This window comes from Cyprinus carpio, chromosome B2 (assembly GCF_018340385.1).
Source record: "Cyprinus carpio isolate SPL01 chromosome B2, ASM1834038v1, whole genome shotgun sequence".
Lineage (NCBI taxonomy): Eukaryota > Metazoa > Chordata > Actinopteri > Cypriniformes > Cyprinidae > Cyprinus > Cyprinus carpio.
Window position 1 is genome coordinate 28758739 of NC_056598.1, and position 21965 is coordinate 28780703.

A 21965-nucleotide genomic window follows, 5' to 3' on the forward strand; every position below is an offset into this window, starting at 1 on the left:
TTTAAATGAATGATCATTTAACCATTATCACAAAAGTACCATTTCATACAATCCTCCTTATTTGATCAAAATCAACAATCACTTACTATCCCTAAAATCAGCCATCCTCCGTTTAATACTTCAATACTTCTAAGTATATGTATGTCAATAATTGGAATATATACCTCAAATATATTTCAACTCAAGGGGTAAAAAATCTATCTTAAAAAAAAACATTATCCTAAAAGTCCAGAGATTTGTATTTCTCATTTTAAGATATGTTAGTATCTAATAACAAGTGCTAGTTTATATCATTTTATTTTTAGATTTTTTCATTTTAAAGCTTTAGTGTATTTCTTTTGTTTAAATTTTTATATTCAGTTTTATTTTGTATAATTTATTCACACTTTTCTTTTATATTTTCCATTTTCATTTTAGTTTGTAATTTTTTGTACAATATCTAAAATATAAAGATATGTTTACAATATCAGTTTGGGTGTTCGGTGCCTTGCTCAAGGGCACCTCAGTCGTGGTATTGCCGGCCCGAGACTCGAACCCACAACCTTAGGGTTAGGAGTCAAACTCTCTAACCACTAGGCCACAACTCCCCCTACTGCATGTGCAAAATATGAGTTTGTGAACAGATTTTTTTTTTTTATGGTGATAATTCAAGAAATGGATCCGAAATCAGTTTGAAACCGAACTGTAATATTGATTCTAATGCTGTATTTCTCAGTCAGTATTTGAATCTGTATGGATGTCAACACATATCGAGTGACTGACAAGAAAAAAAAAATAGTGAAAAAAAAAAAGTTTCACCAAATTTCAAATGGAATCCTCTGAACATGTTGATCCAATTTCATTTTGAACTTCGGTCCCAGTATTCAACAATCAGTGTTATGAGAACACGACCCAAAAATGTTTCCAGCGCTTCATCCTCAAAGCATTCTGGGATGCATGACCTGCGTTTGACCGGCCATATTTCACGATGCTGTCTTACATCAGTCAGATAAAACTGTTCGGCCACTTCAGCCAAAACATTGGCTCATCTAGTAAATGATTTTAGATGCACTAAATCTATCAGTGTTTGACGTCAGCTGAGCAGTCATTTTAACCATTAGTGTTAACACCATCAAAGTTTGCTCACAAACAGTCCAGCCATTCCATTTGCGTAGACTGGCAGTGAAGATCTCATAACTAGCTCAACATGGAGCAAAGCAGACACAAGCCCCAACACAGATTGATATGTTTGATTATAGCGCAGCCTAGTGTTGAAATCAAGCAGCGCAGCAACAGAACACAGTCTTCAGTTTGTTCAAAGCTGAACTGTCCTGGTTTACAAAACTCTAGGAGACGCTCTGTGTATATTATGACACATGAATCTGTTTAATAAAATTACATTTTAATCAACCTTTGTGTACTTAATATGTCTTTATTATGCATTAACCATTTTAAAATGCAACAGAGCACTCAAGATTGTGTTGTATTGTGAATATAAACACACCAACAACATCCTTTGACCATGATTTAATTCACAACACAGCACAGATTCTCATGCTTTATTGCTTCATTTAGCATCATAAAGTGAGTATTCATATATGAACAACAGAAGCCTGTTTATTACAAGCAAAAACAGCATCATTTCTCTTCGAATACTGTCTGAAACTAATGCTATGCACTCAAAATGAGTCTGCTTCAGTGAGGGGAAGGGGTGCGATGACTTCAGGGTGATTCCAGCTCTTTACTGACACGGTTAAAAGCTCTGGGGGAGAAAGTGAAATGGTGCTATAACAGGAACACCTCAATGTCCATTTGTCTAGAAGTTCCCATGTCTTTGTTTTGAACTCGTTTTGACATCAGATTGGCAGTAAAAGCATCTCAGTCCATTTCTGTGTGGGAGATGACACGGAGAAGCCTGTCACACTGAAAGACCAAACCAAACACAGCATTAGCTGCAGTTATTGTGCACATTAACACTGCTGGAGGTGTTAAGGACAGAACTAAAGACATAAGATGCTAGGATCTTACACATCATCTTCAAATAAACAATAGATTTTTATCAGCAATTTTATATATATATATACATATATTAATATTTTAATAAAAACTATTTATTTTTTATATTTATCTTATATCTTAAAATGCATATATATTTAAAAAAAAAAACATATGATAATATGAAATATGAATAAATTATGTGACAATAATAATGTGTAGTATATAAAAGTTACACTTTTACACTCTTACCAGAATATTCAGCTTTCTTTCTAATTGGCTGACAGAGCTGTCAGACAGCTGATTGGCTGATTACGTGTGAGAACACAGATGCGGTTCTCTCAGAGTTCGGCTCGGAGGGCCACGAGGATGGATGAAGGGCTTCTGACAAGGCACCTGATGCCCAGGCCCGAGCATTCTGGGACTGGCCCCGTGCATTCTGGGAAGGGTGGGCTGGGGAGGGGTAGCGGCTGTCTTTCACTAGTCTCACTCCATGGGTTGGAGTGGGTCCTGTGAGGAAAACCAGACGTCAAGGTGTATAAGCATTCGTCACTGTAAATGAATTGCAGGAATTGGAAAAACCATTTGGAGGCGAGCGAGAGATGAAATCACATCCGACTGAAAACCATCCCCCTGCCGCCCACGTTTACTGTAAGCTGTAAAAGCATGAGTCAGGACGTACCTAGTGTTTGAGAGCGGGAGACGGGCCGCGGGCGGAGGACGAGAGAGGGCGGGGAGGTGCTGGGGAGCCAGGAGAGAGTGATTCATGGGACGCTGAAGGAGACGGAGATCTCACTTTCTCCTGAGAGCACAGAGAGTAAAACAACTAAACCACAGAAACTTCTCTTCACATTTTATTTTAATAATACTAATTATTAGGGCTCTGTAAAATCCATTTGATTTTTCCCAAAATTCGATGGTTTTAATCAAAAAGGACGTCTAATCAACTGAATACAGAAACATTTAACAATGTAATAATTTAATACACTTGTAACATTAACAGGACAATATGAAATGCATATTTTTTTCCCCCTAATTTTGTTTTATTCTGTGTGGTTTCAATTTTTCTGGATTACGTTTTTAATGGTTTAATTACAGCTTATTAAGAAAAAAGAATGTCTAATTAGTTGAATCAACAATATTTTAACAATGTAATAATTTACTACAATTTTAACAATAATGGGGCCCTATGAAATGTGTTTTACATTTTCAAAAATTCCATGTTATTTCCCCTCAGTTTCTGTGTTTTGGGTTTTAATTTTTCTGGATTACATTTTTCATTTTTTTAAATAAAATATTAACAATCCAAAAGGATATCTAATCAATGAAACCATTAATGATAATTTATTAAAATTTTACCAACAAGACGACCCTATAAAATGTCTCTCTTTTCTTCAGAAATTCTATGATTGCTTTTTTCATTCTGGATTAGGTTTTTAATAGTTTATTTAAACTGTATTCATCAAAACAGGATCTCTAATAAATTGAACTCAAAATGACAAAATAAATGTAACAAAATTACAATTTCTTAACATTTTAACAATAATAGAAGTCTGTCTACAGAAACTCTGGGTTGTCTGTTTGAATTTTTTCTGGATTCTGTGCTTTATGATTTAAAACAAATTTATTTTCAAAAATGGATGACATTTCAACAATTTAATAAATCTTTTTAATAAATTGGAACAATTCTTTTGCACAACAGTGGTTTACTGTTTAAATTAAAACATGTATGAAAACTGTGTAATATTCCTTTAAAAAATAATAACCTGTATTATTATTGCTATCATCACTTTAAGAAAAGCAGACGTTTATTTTGGGGAGTTGTAGTGTAAAGCTTTGATGATATTTTCTCTGGAAATGCTGATAAAGAGACTCTCATCACTTCATATTTCAGTAGCAGTCTTTTGCAGTTTAATATCACAGACTCTAGTCATATTGTGATTTGATTAAGTGTACCGACCTACTTTTGATCTGGTTATCCAAATTTTGACAAATTCAGTGACTTTCCACATTTTACAGCAAAAATCCATTTTCATGACTGGTTTGTGTGATCCTGTATCATGGAAATAATAGGGGCCCTAGATATTTTTGATAAGCTATAATTTACCAAAACATTTAAATGGCATGAAGAGGACGAGGTTTCAGACCCTATTTTATGGGAAATGTTGAGTATTTGTATGATACATCATGAGATGATTTCCTATCGATGCGTACCTGAGTGGGGCTTCTGCAGAGAGGCGAGCGCGGCTGAGAGCGAGGGGAGGAAGAGCCTTCTCTGGATGGATTCTTCCGGAGGACCGGAGAGCTGCTCAGTCCGTTCCCTTCCGTCGATCTGGGAGAGACTCCTGCGGGTGACGCACTTTTCTGCAAACAGACAGCGCAAGACGCCATCAAAAACTGCAACTACAGCAGTGTTTGCCCATGCAGATATCACCTGAGTATGACTTCTTCAACAGGAGGCAATGGGATTTAACAGTATAATTTACAGTATAATTTAAAGCACAGACAATCAATGCAGGACGGGTTGGTTTGTGCTGAAATCACTAACCCCATTCATGAACACTCACCTCAGAAGAATACCACTAACAAATATCATTTCTGATCATATTTAATGCTTCCTGGTGAAGTTTGTCATGTTTTTGGGGGCTGAATAGTTTGAACAGGAACACACTTCTTTTTCTTTAGGTTTTACATGCATTTACTTCAACTTTAATACTTTTATATCATTTTTATTTGATGTTTCTGTTTACCAGGTAAAAATGTTGTGATGCCAAATGGAGCTTTTATGACTAGTTTATGATTTATGAACCTGGTTAAATTGTACAATAACTGTACAATACAGTGTTTGATCACATGTTTCTAGTTTTTTCAAATATGAACATATAGGAAAATATATGAATCCAAGTATCATGACATTTTTAGAAATTTAAAGTATTGAACTAACGATCTTTCGAACATTATATAATGTGATAAAACTTATGTTGTCAGTGAATATAACCAAGTTTAGAAATCAAAACTGACTTCTGATGACTGTTGCATAATGAAAGAAAGAGAAAGCGAGAACTGTTTTCACACCTCTTTATTGCTGTCTCTTCTGAGCGCGTCTTCATTTTTACCGCCACTTTCCTGCAGGAAGCACACAGGAACAGACCAACCCAATCATGAGCTTAAATACCTTCAGCAATGAGATGAACTGAAAACAAATTAGAGGCTTTTGCATCATTTCTCAGATGTTTCTCTCCATAAATTTCTCAAACTGTCCTCAGGTTTGTCAAGATACCAAATAAAAATTAATAAATAAATAAAATAGTTTTAAGCTGAAGCACTGACATAACTGGAAATAAACAAAAACTAAAACTGAACTAAAGCTAAAAACCAAAATAATAATTAATTAGAATAATTTTGTATTAATTATATAAAACAATATTATTAATAATAATAATAAAACAAATCACATTAAAAAAAGTTTAAATAAAATTTAAAATAAAAACTGAAAATATAAAAATAAAAACTGAAAATATAAAAATAAAAACTCATTCAAAATATTAATAAAAACCTGTAACTATATATAAATAATACTAAAATAACAAACAAACAAAAACATTTTTAATGACATTTCAAAACTAATTTACAGCGCCGTTCTAACTACATTAATTTTAGAGGTCTATAATCCTACTGTATGACAACTATTGACTCAATTATGTCTATATTTTATTTCTCCAGGGGAACGACAGGAGAATCATCTGAGATTTATTGACACTTAAACTGAGACTGAAAGCTGTATGATGTGTCTGGAGCGACGGAAGAGCAGCATTTGAGCAGTTTTCCTCTAGTTTGATGAGTGAATTCACAAGTCAATGAACCAGGGATGAAATATCACTTTAAATAAATAATGAGCATTAATATTCAGTCGCCGTCAGCAGTCTTGTGATGTAGTTTAGCTGAACATGGAAGCACCAGCGAAAATCACACAGACTTCAGGATGAACTTAAATGCATCTTAAAGCGATGATTTTAAACTGTAACGCGAGGAAGCAGTGTGTTTCGGTCTTGACTCGACTCACCCGTCGTGTTCGTCCTGTGCTGCTCTGGTCTGCGCCGCCCCGTTTACTGTCCATATCAGCGTGAGAGGATGAGGAAGAGGAAGCAGGAGGAGGAGGAAGACCCAGACGCAGGCCTGCAGACCGATGACTCAGCGGAGAGCCGCTGCCGCTCTGAAATATACATACATCACATAACCACTATAATCTCACACTTTCATTTCTTTAATTAGTATTTTTTTCAACAGTCAAAGGACTCTAAATTATGAAACTTCTTCATTCAAAAATTTTTTTTTTAAATATGAATTCATTCATTAAATATTTAAAATATACAAATATTATTATACATAAGCTCTTATCTAGAAAAATATTAGAAACCTTTTTATTTTTCTATATTACAGAAATATTAGATTAAATTAGATTTAAACAGATTCAAAGTTATTGTCATTGTGCAGATATAGTTGTGATTTTAACACGGGAAATGATTCAGTGAAATTTTATAACACAATAATAGTAATTACAGTGTAAAAAAAAAAAGAAAAAGTGGAAAATCAACCCAAAATTGGCTTTGGGAGAGTTAATTAAATTCTTTACAAATTACAAAAAAACTTTATAAGATTTAGTTCTATCCTTTTTATTTGCATCTTGACATAAGCATTCAAAAAAATCTGATTCCTCATAACAAATGAATGATACTGCCTCACATTATGCAACACCTGCATTAACATTACAGCATAACATTACAGCTCTTTGTAAGAGCCATAAATAGCAAACAGGTTAATAATAAATTCTCTTGATATTAAGAATGATTATGCATATGAATGCATATTTTAAACCTTTATACTGTATCACATGACTTTAGACAATTTCATACAAATGCATACTGTACATGTAGATAACCATTAATTTTGTTGGTAAATTTTGTTGGTAAAATAGAGTTTTTTCTGACTGTTGAAATTGTTAAAAATCATATTTAATTTGAAGCTTGATCAAATGCCAATAGTCCCTCAGTCTGATTTTTATTTTTGCAACATGAGAAATGAAAAGTAAACTAAACGACTGCAAGATTATGGTTCTTTGGGTCAAATCCACAAATGCACCGTTTCTATGGAAATGGTGGAGAATGGGAAATGACTTGGAATAAAAAATATAATAAATCAAAAACAACAACAACAAAAAACTAATTCCATGGCAACCTAATGCATGTCAGAAATCATTTTTAATTCTAGAAAATGCAATTCTATAAAAAAATCCAACTGAACACTTAAAATCCAATCAGCAGTGCAATCCTTGCAGAAAACAAGAGCATGCAAACACACAAATAATCTTCTTCTCTAATGGATGGACCAATGAGAAGACAGATATTGACGAAACGCCACAGAACACTGAGGTTTAATACTCACCCTGTTTGGAGCTCCATCTGCAGAAATGAAGAGAGACACAGAAGGATTGACTCACTGAGATATGATGATCCTGTTATCTTGAGCATTCACAATATAATAATATCAGGAATATTCCAGATTCATTTCAGACTAATGTCTATAGATCAAATCTCAGGCATGTAGAAAAAAAAACCCTTATTTACAGTAATGTCGATGGGGCTTTTTTTAATGTACACATGTTGCTATTTGAGCTGTCTAGTTGTCTAAATAATCATTTTGAGGTAGGACTACTTTTCTAGGTGGAGGAAAATTCTGTGAAATTTTTTTTGCTGTGAATGGAGTTTGATCTGTGTCTCCATGTCTGAATACACATGCTTCCCTATGTACAGTACTTCCTTTTAAAGTATGCAAAAAGCAGTCAGGCCTCAAGGGATAGTAGTAATGGTATATGGCAATAAATTAATGGTCATACAAGAAATGCTACCATCATTTGAAATGACTATAGATTAGTGCTGTCAGACAATCAATCGCATCCAAAATAAAAGTTTTTGTTTACTTATAATTTATGTGTGCATACTGTGTATATTTATTATATATGTGTATATATATATATATATACAGTACAGGTCAAAAGTTTGGAAACATTACTATTTTTAATGTTTTTGAAAGAAGTTTCTTCTTCTCATCAAGCCTGCATTTATCTGATCAAAAATACAGAAAAAAATGTAATATTGTGATATATTATTACAATTTAAAATAATTGTTTTTAAATTTATTATACTTTAAATTATCATTTATTTCTGTGATGCAAAGCTGAATTTTTAGGATCATTCTAATATGATGATTCATTATCAAAGTTGGAAACAGTTCTGCTGCTTAATATTTTTCAGAACATGTGATACTTTTTTAGGATACTTTGATGAATAAATATACAATACAATATACACTACTGGTCAGTAATTTGGGGTCAGTAATTTTTTTTTTCTTTCTTTTTTTTTTAAAATAAAATCAATACTTTTATTCAGCAAGGATGTGTTAAATTGATAAAAAGTGATAGTAAAGAAAATATATTATTAGAATATATATTATTAGAATTTTTTTTTTTATTTTGAATAAATGCAGTTCTTTTTAACCTTTTATTCATCAAATATATTAGACAGCAGAACTGTTTCCAACACTCATAATAAATCAGAATATTAGAATGATTTCTAAATGATCATGTGATAGACTGGATGTTACATGTGACACTGAAGGCTGGAGTAATGATGCTGAAAATAATAAAGTATTTTTTTAAAGTATATTCAAATAGAAAACTATTATTTTAAGTTGTAATAATATTTCACAATATTACTGTTTTTTCTGTATTTTTGATCAAATAAATACAGGCTTGATGAGCAGAAGAGACTTCTTTCAAAAACATTAAAAATAGTAATGTTTCCAAACTTTTGGTCTGTACTGTATATATATATATATATGCATGTACATATTTAAGAAAAATATATATTTTTATATTAAATATATTTATATATAATATAAATTATATAAATATATACATGTAAATATTTTCAAAATATATACTGTATGTGTGTGTATTTATATATACATAATAAATATACACAATACACACATATATATTACATAAACAGAAACTTTTATTTTGGATGGGATTAATCGTTTGACAACACGACTACAGATTAAAACCACTAATAGATTCCCACTCACCTCTGGAGTCCAGGGGCTCAGGGTGAGTGAGGTCATCTTTAGGCACCAGGTGTGGGGGGAACGGGAAAGCCCCGGGGAGAGCCATGAGGCTTGCACCCGCTCCCAGGGTCAGTCCTGAGGGGTGTGGCGTCAGAGGGAAGCCCTGGGCATGATGGGATAGATGCTGGAACTGCTGCTGCTACAAAGGGGGAACGGAGAGAAAAATGTCAAGTCAATGTCAAGTCAAAGCATATAGGTGACCCTGGACCACAAAACCATGAGGGTACATTTTTTTTAGCCGAGATACAACTATTTGAAAATCTGGAATCTGAGGATGCAAAAAAAAAAAAAAATCAAAATACTGAGAAAACTGCCTTTAAAGTTGTCCAAATGAAGTTCTTAGCAATGCATGTTACTAATCCAAAAAATTAAGTTTTGATATATTTACAGTATGAAATTAACAAAATATCTTCATGGAACATGATCTTTACTTAATAACCTAATGATTTTTGGCATAAAAGAAAAATAGATAATTTTGACCCATACAATGTTTTTTGGGCTATTGCTACAAATATACCCCAGCAACGTAAGACTGGTTTTGTGCTGCAGGGTCTCTCTCTCTCACACACACACACACACACACACACACACACACACACACACACACACACACACACACACACACACACACACACACACACACACACACACACATACACATATATAAAATGTCCAAAATTGTCTAAAGATTATATGACCACATCTGAAAATCAATTTTAGTATAAATTATATACTATTATATTATAGTTTTTATTAATAGTTTGAATTAAGTTTTTATTTTTATATTTTATGTTTTTTAATAAACATTTTCCTAAAGTTTTACTATTTTTGTACATTTTTGTAATATTTATAATATTTTTGTATACTATTAATATTAATAAGTTTTTTATCATTTTATTTCACTTTTAGTTCATCATTTTCAACTAAATGAATATGAGAAATGTTTCCTCGAGATCTATCTATCTCCTTGAGATCTATCTATCTATCTATCTATCTATCTATCTATCTATCTATCTATCTATCTATCTATCTATCTATCTATCTATCTATCTATCTATCTATCTATCTATCTATCTATCACAGTTTTAATGAACTATAATAACCCTGAGAGACAGTAGCGAGCTGACTGTAATGGCTGATGGAGGTTCAGCTTGCCATAGCTCACACAGAAAACTCTACTGATGTTTGATTGATCAGAGGACAGGAAAGTAAACAGACTCACCCCGATGATAGCGTTGAGTTCGGCCATGCTAACATGTTTGGATCTCTCCACTGCTTGAGCCACCTGATGCTGATGCTGCAAGAACACACAAATTCCCATGTGACGCATGAATAGAGAAGATATTCAAAGATCAAGAGCAAACATGCAAAACTACACCCGAGGCCAAACCTGCTACACGACAGCACCTTTCATTGTGAAGAACCACAAACAAAGCAGAAGCGCTTGTGCCACAAACAGCAGATCAACTGAAAAGAGTTGTTGTTGTCTCTGTGGCAGGCCTGATGTTCCCAGAGGGCCTTATGATTACAAAATAACCAAATCCACTCAGCGAGGCTTAGAAAAGAACAGTATGAAATATTGATCTAGGGAGAGGTGGGCGACTGGAAGCTCTCTGTTGATGACCACCGCTGCTGTAAATAATTCATGTGTCAATAGTCACGGGGGGAGAGCAGCTCGGAGAGGATGTGTGTGTGTGTGTGTGTGTGTGTGTGTGTGCTCACCTCTTGGGACAGCAGTGGAATGATCTGAGTGCATATAGCACTGAGCCGCTTTACAATCTCTGCCTGCAGAAACAAACACACAAACTCCCATCAAACAACAGACCACACACTAAAGAAAACAGTCAGGCTAATTGAGGTCTATTGGTTTGTTTCTCTAACAGAACAGTAGCTCATGCGTCGGTATGTGCTGTTCGCTTAGGACCGTTTTCACATTATACATTGCATTTTATTATTATATTTAGAGAAATCTTTTAAACCCTGTATGTTTGATAGGTAAATAAAATTTGATTAAAGTTTGGCCTGTTGCAGTTTGACACCGTTTTTCACATTATTAACAAAAGTGTTATTTTTATCATCGAAACATACATGCCATTTTAGTCAAAAGTACATTTTAGACAGACAGATAGATAGATAGATAGATAGATAGATAGATAGATAGATAGATAGATAGATAGATAGATAGATAGATAGATAGATAGATAGGGGTCTTTCCTAGCGGACAGAGGTGCATTTAATACATCTCACACACACACACAAACACAGATCACATATGTACACACTTCCATTCCGGCTGATCCCACACACTCTGACCCACATACACTCTCAAATCCAGGCATTTCCAACAGATGGCCTGGAAAACAAGGAGAGATGCAGGGGTCTTATCTGGATTAGCCCACTCTAAGTTTTTTTTTTTTTTTTTTTTGTGTTTGCTCATATAGAGTAGTCAGGCTTAAACCCTGCTTCAGAGTAAATACCCAACAAAACACTGAATCAGGCACATCGCATGTATACAGCACATCCCTCCTTAAAATAACAAAGAAAAATGAAAACAGACAAACCTTATGCTTTCTTTTAAATACTGTATGTTTGAGGAAAATACAGATTGTACAGTTTCTATCCACATTAAAGCTACAGTACCATAAAACAGCATACAGTGTATATATATATATATATATATATATATATATATATATATATATATATATATATATATATATATATATATATATATACACACACATTATAAATATTAAGATTAAATACAATGTTCACATATACGATTATAATCTTAAAACAGATATCTATTTCAAATAAATTCAAAGATTCATGAAAAAATGTATCACAATGTTCACAAAAATATAAAGCAGCACAACTGTTTTCAACAGTTATAATGACCATGTTGAAAAAATGTTTCTTGAGCAGCAGTTCAGCATATTAGAATGATTTCTGAAGGATTATGTGACACTGAAGATTGGAGCAATGATGCTGAAAATTCATTTTATGACTTAGTATTAAAATGCATTTGAAAATACATTCAAATAGAAAATGGTTATTTTAAATTTAAACAATTCCTCACATTATTACTGTTTTACTATATTTTTGATTAAATAAATGCAGCCTTGGTGAGCAGAAGAGACTACTTTCAAAAACATTTAAAAATCTTACTAAGCCCAAACTTTTACACAGCTGAAGTGAATGACTGTAACACCTGAAATCTAATGTCTGTGCTACTGATACGACAGTTTGAGGTTCAATCCCTGCAACTGGAGACTTGCTGCATTCAAAACCCTGTTCCATCCCTATCAAACACTTGATAATGTAGTTTCAGTGTGATCGTCCCAGCAGCAATGTGTGTTTCGTTCATTCAGTGCCATCACTAACCTGCCAACCAGACCCCATAATTCCCGCACATAAGGACACCTCATACTGTAAAGCTCATTACACAGAGATCCTGCTGCTCTGTAATGAAATCAGAATGCAAAGGCACATCAGTCACTCACCTGCTTCTGCATTTCAATGTTCAGCCCGTAAGACATTTCATAATACTGTGGAAGGAAACAAGGGCAGTTCAATTACACGACATAAATCACAACTACATCCACCCAGATGACAGAAATGCTCTGCATGTGTTACCAGAGGCCAGAAATGACCCATATTCACAGTGAAAGAACTGACACTCATTTCTCTTTTATATTAATGTGTGTAGATCATCATTTGTATCTATGCATTTGACAGACTTCTTTATCTAAAGTGATTTATAGTGCATTCAGGGTGTGTGTTCAATATTGATCAACTGAGCTACAGGATCTAAACTCCATTATTTGTCAGTTTTCAGTACTTTTCAGACAACTGTATCCCAGTTTTCAACGAAATAGTGTTATTTGGTAGGGCATGACTATAAATTGAGCATTTTGTGTGTATTTTCATTTTGCAAAACATCTTGTATGATTACATTGTATGGACTTGCATTATGCATTTATCAATAACAAATAAAATTGTATGGACATGCACTATGACACTATGCATAAAATAAAAATACAATGCATACATTTTTAATTTTGTTATTTATTTTTTATAATTAATCTAATTCATGCATTACAAAATTATCAAATGTATAATTTTTCAGTACTTGTTCCTATCTATTAGCTGTGAAAGAAAGATATGCCTATGCAATTAATTATCCCATTTTTGGCCAATTTGAAATGATCGGCATCAACCAATAATTATGCAGCTTTGCCAGTTGACAGAAAAGTTAGTTATTGATTTTTTTCAATTCCGAAATGACCAAATGCCTTGAGAACAGATCATTCATCTTGCCTTTTTCAATGAATTTCAAATAGACAAAATATAAAATACAATAAACTTAAAACTACACAACTTTATATACACAGTGCTGGGTGGGTAGTAATTGATTACATGTAATCTGGATTGCGTAATCTGATTCCAAAAATTAGGTACTTGTAATTAGATTATATTGCATTTCAATACTCTTAATCAGATTATAGTTACCTTTGATTACATAATAACATATTATTCACACAATAATTCACAATGTATTGATTCTCCCTAATTCTTCGACATAAGCGACACAAGATTATTCTATTTAAATCAATGTGATCAACAAATTAGGTCCGAAGTAATCTAAAAGTAACCAAAAAGTAGTCTGATTATATTCCCTAAAATGTGTAATGCAATGGATTACCTTACTATCTGTAATTTCAATATATAATATTATTTTATACATACAATATATATCATTTGATTTATTTTTACATTATTTACTTATTCCAGGTTTTCAGTGTGGTATTTGACTATATGTGACCCTGGACCACAAAACCAGTCATAAGGGTAAATTTTTTCAAATTGAGATTTATATGTCATACGAAAGCTGAATAAATAAGCTTTCCATTGATGTATGGTTTGTTAGGAGGACAATATTTGGCTGAGATGCAACTATTTGAAAATCTGTAATCTGAGGTTGAAATATTTAGGAGTATAATGAGAAAATCCCCTTTAAATTTGTCCAAATGAAGTTCTTAGCAATGAATATTACTAATCAGAAATTAAGTTTTGATATATTTACAGTAGGAAATTTACAAAGTATCTTCATGGAACATGATCTTTACTTAATGTCCTAATGATTTTTGCCATAAAAGAAAAATCAATAATTTTGACCCATACAGTGTATTTTTGGCTATTGCTACAAATATACCCCAGAGACTTAAGACTGCTTTTGTGGTCAATGGCCACATAAGCACTGCCATTATATTGGTAAAGAGCAAACTGGCCACTAAAAAAACAAAATCGATCAACCACAACTATCAGCTCAGTCACAGCTGAGGATTATGGGTAATGTTGTTGGATGTCACTCTTACCATGATATAATGTCTGTGCATCTCTGTTTTCTCACTCGCCAACTTCTCACATTCCAGCTTCAGACTGAAAAAACAGAAAACGACACATGTTGTGAGGTCATGTGACAATGTCAGCCCTTCCAACATGAAACAGAACCACTTTTACTACCACTATTACTGAAGCCGATCCCATTTTATAATGTATACCGATGTTTATTGTTCTAAAGAAAGACGTGGAGTAGCTTTTGTAATTGCTCCTAATGAGACTATCAGGATTAGCTGGCTAATAGTCTGTATCAGCGAATACAGCCGTTTCTAGTCGCTGGAGTGATTTCGAGCATTACAGTTAGATAATCTCATCGGCTTTGCACAGGTGATCCCAACTGCAGTTCAGAGAGGACGGAGATCATCATTCAGATCTAAATCACAACATAACTGCACATGCAGTTACAGGAAATGAAGTAAACAGCAGTAAACATCAAGGAGTGTGGGAAGCTTTTGAACATCGGTTTAATTTTATGAGTCGGTTGAGTTACATTTGGAGAGTTTGTTGTAATAATATTGTGATGAATCCTCCAGGATGAGGTGTACCTGTGATACTGGGCCTGGAACAGCTGGAATTCCTCTTTTATATGGTCGAGAGTTTCCAGGACTGTGAATTTCATGCCGGCGTGGCCTGACACCAGCGGAGCCTAGAAAACACACAAGTTTTGTGAGGGACGTCACTCCAAAGAGCCATCGGTTAGCCTATGATTTACTATTTCTACATTGTAATGGGATTACATTGCTAATTACTCTGTATGGAGTAATCATATTAGGTAATCTCAGGAGGACAATACAAGGATAAATGGCAAATTGTATTTTCAGTTCTTCATTTAACATACCCTGTGTGGGAAAATGTGGGTCTGATACTATTTTCATGACGATTCCATGTAAAATTCATGTTTTGTGTTATGTTATTATGTTTTCAATGAAATAGTGTTCTTTGGTGGGGTACAACTATTTTCATTTTGCAAAACATCTTGTATGATTAAGCTGTATGGACTTGCACTATGCCTTACGATAAAAATTTAAATAAAATAAAATAAAATAAAACACTGTATTAACATGCACAATAAAATAAAAAACTGTATTACATGCACCTTTTTCATTACAATAAAATAATATAATAAATGGCAACAAATGACACAGTATGGTCTTGTGTGTGTGTGATTTGAATAGATTACATAATGTTTATTTTTTTAAATTCAGTGTTTTGTAATTTTAGTGTAAGTTGGAATACACAATCAAATCCTCTGACACACACACACACTGACCGCACAATGGAGGCTTCACTGCATGAGTAAAGAGACACTTTATATGGCCCTGCCGTTGACAATAAATGCTTTGTTGTGTCAGCTTTATCAAAAACACGAGACTGACTGCAGGCACATATTCAATATTCACCTTGATATGACCCCTGATAGAAACCAGACCATCACTTACAGCTAACAGCACTTCTTACAAACTATGACAGCAATTGTCAAGCAAATCATGCAAAAGACAATGCCAGCAAATCATGATGCTTATGGACTTGCACTATATCTTTTGCAATAAAATCAAAAAAATAATAAATAAAAAAATTATAAAAATAAAAAAAAATTGTCTTTTAGACCATGCCAACAAATGATGATGTATGGACTAGCACGATGACTGTTACATTAAAAATAAAATAAAATGGTTGAATTATGCAATGCAATGATGTTGTGTTGTTTTGGTTTGTGATTTTTTTTATCAAAATGAAAAAAAAAATTTGACTGTAAGACCTTGCCAACAAAAATTATGTGACTTGCGCTTTGCATCAAAATTAAATATAAAATAAAATAAAAATAATATTACAAATAAAATAAAATAATAAATTTTCCTGTTAGACAATGGCAAAAAATGATGATGTATGGGCTTGCACTATGCCCTATTCATAAAAATAAACAACTAATAAATAAATGAATTAAATAATATAATATTTTGTCTGTTAGACATTGCCATCATAAATGACTTGAACTTTTGCATCAAAGTAAAATAACTGTAAATAACAAATAAATAAATCAAATTAACTAGTTTATTAGTCTGTTATAGACTAATTAGTTGATTAGACATGCCAAAAATATTACTTGCACTGTGCCTTTCGCATCAAAATAAAATAATATTTTGTCTGATTGACCATGCCAACAAACGCTGTATTGAGGCTTTGGTCAGTAAACAAGAGCCGAGTACAGCGGGACAGAGCCATGAATTGTCACACAGACTGTTCCTCTCACACCAGCCCTGAAACAACGCAGTCATCTATCTCACACTGTTTACTGTGCAGGGCACTTTCAGACAAGATAGAGACGGAGCGGGGAGGGGGAAATCACAGAGCCGTGAATAACCGTAGGCTGCTGAAATATTCAGCACATGTGGCACAAATACAAGAGCAGTAACAGCCGTGTGTGTGCAAACCACACATGAACCTGCTGCGTTCCCAATCGACGCTTCCTGTGCGGATTGCTGCTATTGGCAAAAACAGAGCTGTTCAGGAGAGAAAAAACAAGCACATCTGTTCAGAGCGATCGTTTCGTTCCAGGAGACTGAATCTGTACTGTACATCAGCTCTGATGAGCAGCTTGTTAAGGCCTCGATACACAATACTGCTCTGATGAGAACTGACACCACCGCCTCCAACACACACACACACACGTGCAGCCGCTGCACTTTATCTGTTTATTAGGGCTGTTCATTTTACATCTTCATTTGATGCCACTAATTATCAAAAAATAACAAAACTACCGTTATCATAAATAATGATTAAAGGAATTGTTCAAACAAATGATGTACTCACCCTCAGGCCATCCAAGATGTAGATGAGTTTGTTTCTACATCAGAACAGATTTGGAGAAATGTAGCATTGCATCACTTGCTCACCAATGGATCCTCTCCAGTGAATGGGTGCCGTCAGAATGAGAGTCCAACAACTGATAAAAACATCACAATAATCCACACCACTCCAGTCCATCAGTTACTGACTTGTGAAGTGAAAAGCTGTGTGTTTGTAAGAAACAAATCCATTATTTAGATGTTTTTATTTCTCTCCTGAATCAGACCTCTTGTCTGAATCAGGAGAGAAATATGCACAGATCAAACACCGTTTACAAGCAAACAGTGCAAAACAGTTCTAAACAAACATGTGGGTGGATTTTAAAGTGAGAGGACAACAGGAGACGGACCTTTTCACTGGAGGAAGAGTTCATTATTGATTATGTTGACTCATATTTTTAAAAGAAGTGACAATTTAAAGATAAAATGACTTAATGATAGATTTGTTTCTTACAAACATGCAGCTTTTCACATCACAAGACATTATTTGATGGACTGGAGTGGTGTGGATTATTGTGATGTTTTTATCAGCTGTTTGGACTCTCATTCTGACGGCACCCATTCACTGCAGAGCATCCACAGGTGAGCGAGTGATGGAATTATAACCTTCTTCAGATCTTCTGATGAAGAAACACATTCTGGATGGCCTGAGGGTGAGTACAATTTCAGCCATATTTTCATTTTAGGTGAATCATTCCTTCCATCTCAGAAATTGAAGCTTGAAGTATCTAAATGCTTTTTTTTTGTGTGCAAATTCTGCAGTGTGTGCAGTCACAGCTTCTACTACCTGCAATACGTATCATCAAACCACATTTACTGAGAGCAGATGGCACGGAACGAAAGCGTCTTCAAAGCTGAACTTTTTGAGTTGACACAACAAAGTCAGTGCCTTGAAAATGTGTTAATGGTTCAAGACCATCAGACGTCACATAACGGCCAAATCAGTCCATCCAGCGCATGTGTGCATGGATAGAAAATGAGCACAGATCGAATCCAACAGCATTCTGTGTAAACAGATCCTCCCTCTGCTATCTGACATCTCAGTAGTGAAAAACATTGCTGTGAACTGTAGGTCAATGATGCCTTGATTGGGCTTTTCTGTATTGATTTTATTTTACAGGTGTGTTATTTTGAATAGTGCATTGCATTGTACTGTGTTTGAAACAACAGCAAAAAATTATGTATGGACATGGATTATGCCTTTTGTAATACAATGCAAACTACAGTAAAGTGCGATAAATTACATATTTGGAGAAAATACCTTTTTTTCCCCAGTGTGCTTATTTTGCTCTATTAAAAATGCATGTACTCAATTGTACTCTACAAATCATACTGTAAGTATTTCTATGGAATTTTTTTATTTAAAAAACGTGCACATAAAACTGACAGGATGGGGTTTTGAGAGATGTTAAACTGTGTGTGATTTTATGTTAAGTGCAAGTAGAGCTAGTGTGTGCTAAAGCCAGATCTGATCATTAACACCATCAACGTAATGATAGTAAATACAGCACAGATGGTGTAAGATGCACAAACCACACACATATGCAGGCGAAAAACACATTGCGCTGCTTCATGTCAGAGGCTGCTTACATCTGGTATTATCATCACACTCGTACGAACCGAACACACATGCACAGTGCTGAGTGGAGTGCAACTGTATGGTTCACATTCATTTCCCTGCAGAAATTGATTAGTAAAAATAGCATATGAGATCCACCAAAAGCAAAAGAGCTCAGCAGTAACCGTCCACTCCCCTGAAGCACTGTAAATATCATACTTAATTAAATCCACTTACATATTTGCATATCTATCTTTACATTTTTAATAAACCCAACATATTGTTTTTATACTTGTAAACAATGACTACTGGTCACCAGTCATTAGTTTCCTGAGCAATTCTTTCACTTATGAATTTAAATGCACAGTAACTATCTTTGTCTTTTTAAAACATTTCACATAATAATGTTTATTATGCATCCTTAAACAATAGCAAAGGGTTGCAAACTCAACTGTCTATTATCTGTGTTTTGAAATGTTAGATCAAAGAACTGAAAACAATTCTCAGCTGAGCACTTGTGATATATTGGGGTTATTATAGTTAAATAAACTGAAACTTAAACCAAAGCCATAAAAGAAAAAATTTAGTTACCTGACATAAAATAAACATCAACTGATAAAAATAAATGAAATAAAATAAACTTTACATTTTTTTCAGGTATTTGTCAGGGAAATGTTGTTTAACTTGATGTACTACAACTGGAATTAATAAAATATAAGACATATTAATAATAATAAAAAAAAAATACACTACAATTTACTACAATTTTAAAATTATAATGGTATAAAAATAATAATTTAATGAATATAATTAAAATGGAAAATAGAGAAATAAAAACTAATTCAAACACATATAAACATGTTTACAGTGTCTCAATGATACTAAAATAACAATTAAATACAAACCTAGACTTGTTTTTTCAGCTATGTAGTTTCTAATGCAAAATTTTGTTTAACTTACTAAAACTTTAACTGAAATGAAAAACAAAAACTAACCATTAAAATGACAAAAACGGATCTCATATTAAAATTTAAAAATAAAAACAGCAATTTAAAGTATTTACAAAAACTACAACAGTATCCGAATGGTTGAGATCAGAGAGGCAGATGTTAATCTCAGGTGTAAAGCGGGCATGAGCGTCCTGTATCAGGGTTTTGAGAGCAGACAGAAGCTGCCCACTGGAGTCAGATCATCAGCAGCCCAGCAGGCACAGCACACACAGTCATTACGTATTACCAAACCCACAGATGTAAAAACAGCACACACTAACAAACCAAACCACATTTGCACACTCTCTAAAGGTCATTCATTATGCACACGAAAATTCCTCACTTTAAAGCTAATGCATGTTACCACAAAACTGGGTCTGCATGGGCCTGTAATAACATGCCATCATAGCAAAGGTAGCTTTGAAGTGCAGCTCAGTGTGTGTGTGTGTGTGTGTGTGTGTGTGTGTGTGTGTGGCATCGTGTTGCCCAGTGACGATGATGGAACATGACATTTGCAGTGGAGAGTGGGGTGGCCTGGATCCATATGTAGCAACATGCAGCAATAACTCGAACAAACCATTCATTCAACCGTCCATCCATCTGTCCATCCCTCCACCACACAGAGCAAACACAAGCCACAAATCTCTCCCTGTGTTCATGAATGTCCTTCTACTGTAGTTCTGCCTTGAATAATGCCTCATTCCTCCTCTTCTGCAAATGCACATCTGTCCATCTCTCACAGTTCAAACGTGTTTTATTGCCATGACTTTTTAATATACAAAAATAAAAAAAAAGAATTTTAAAGTAATATCTGAAATAAATATTAAAATAAAACATATATATATATATATTACATACACATTTTATTTTTATTTGTTATATACATGTGAATTACAAATAATTAAATTGAAATAATTATTACATAAAATAGAATTATTATTATGTATATGTGAAATAAAATTATTTATTTTATGTGAAAGAATTACACCTGTTCTAATTAAAATTTTAATATAATATAATTTTACAATTTTAATATAAATATTTAATATATATATATATATATATAAATAATGTATATATTTTTATATATATATGTGTGTGTGTGTGTGTGTGTGTGTGTGTGTGTGTGTGTGTGTGTTTTTATATATGTGTGTGTGTGTGTGTGTGTCTTGAGGAGAAGGGCTTCCCCAACTAAGTTGTGGTTCCTCTTGAGGTTTCTTGATTGTAGATTAATATAGATAAAGATTCGTGTCAAGAACAGTAATATATTCAAATAATATGTGTGTGTGTGCGGGTGATATACAATAACAATACATATTTATATATAAATATAGAATTAAAATATTACAAGTAAAAAGTGTAGTAAAAGTGTAGACGCAGAACAGAATCATGTACAATCTAAAAGACGCGCCGTTTAATAATAGGTTCATTTATATATATCTTACGGTGACTGTAATGGGACTCCAGGCCTGTGTGTTTTCTCTCAGCCCGTGAATCAATCACTGAACCCATAACGCTGTAATTAACTCTTGATCGTGACCTTAACCCTGACCCTAACACCAAACATAATGCACGGTAAACCGGGCCCCCGCGCGCAACTCGGCGATCCGCTAGAGACGATCTGGAAAGTAAAGTTGATTAGGCTGCGGTACCTGGGGTCTTCCGTGCGGATACATGGTTCTGGAGGTCATCCACGGGGATCTCGATGGTCAGGACCGACACCGAACCCCCCCCGCGTCCGCTGCGGAGATCAGCTGCGCTCCTCCGCACTCCAAACGTTCTCGAGCAGCTGAAGAATTACAAGGTATCCGACTGAAAGTTTAAAAACGTTCTATTCGCCTGAATCAAGCGCTCTTCCTCTTTATGACGCACAGTTACGCCGCGCTACAATGTAACAAGATCATCCTGTGCGGGGCGCGTGCACGACGAGCGCGCGTCGGAGATCAGAGGAACATAAACAGCGCTGACCTGCGCGCACACGCACTCTGAAAAAAAATTATTGAAAAAAAAAAA

General features: G+C 34.1%; 1 protein-coding gene across 1 annotated transcript; it reads right to left on the reverse strand.

The window, feature by feature from the left end:
- Window positions 1–1362: 1362 nt before the first annotated feature.
- tle2c (TLE family member 2, transcriptional corepressor c) lies at window positions 1363–21965 on the reverse strand. Its single transcript, XM_042719055.1, has 14 exons — window positions 21605–21965; window positions 15105–15205; window positions 14535–14598; window positions 12660–12704; window positions 10879–10941; window positions 10379–10453; window positions 9118–9295; window positions 7417–7433; window positions 6038–6187; window positions 5050–5100; window positions 4189–4338; window positions 2657–2776; window positions 2227–2484; window positions 1363–1902 (listed from the first exon to the last, which is right to left on the reverse strand). Exons 1-12 carry the CDS (start codon window positions 21641–21643, stop codon window positions 2657–2659), a joined length of 1053 nt encoding a protein of 350 aa, XP_042574989.1. The 5' UTR covers window positions 21644–21965; the 3' UTR covers window positions 1363–1902; window positions 2227–2484.

Coding starts and splice junctions, on each gene's coding strand:
- tle2c (XM_042719055.1), bottom strand. CDS start 21,643: ATGACCTCCAGAACCATGTATCCGCACGGAAGACCCCAG. Junction 10,942..12,659: donor ACATTGAAATGCAGAAGCAG/GTGAGTGACTGA, acceptor TTGTTTCTGCAG/GCAGAGATTGTAAAGCGGCT. Junction 5,101..6,037: donor GCACAGGACGAACACGACGG/GTGAGTCGAGTC, acceptor TGCTTCCTGCAG/GAAAGTGGCGGTAAAAATGA.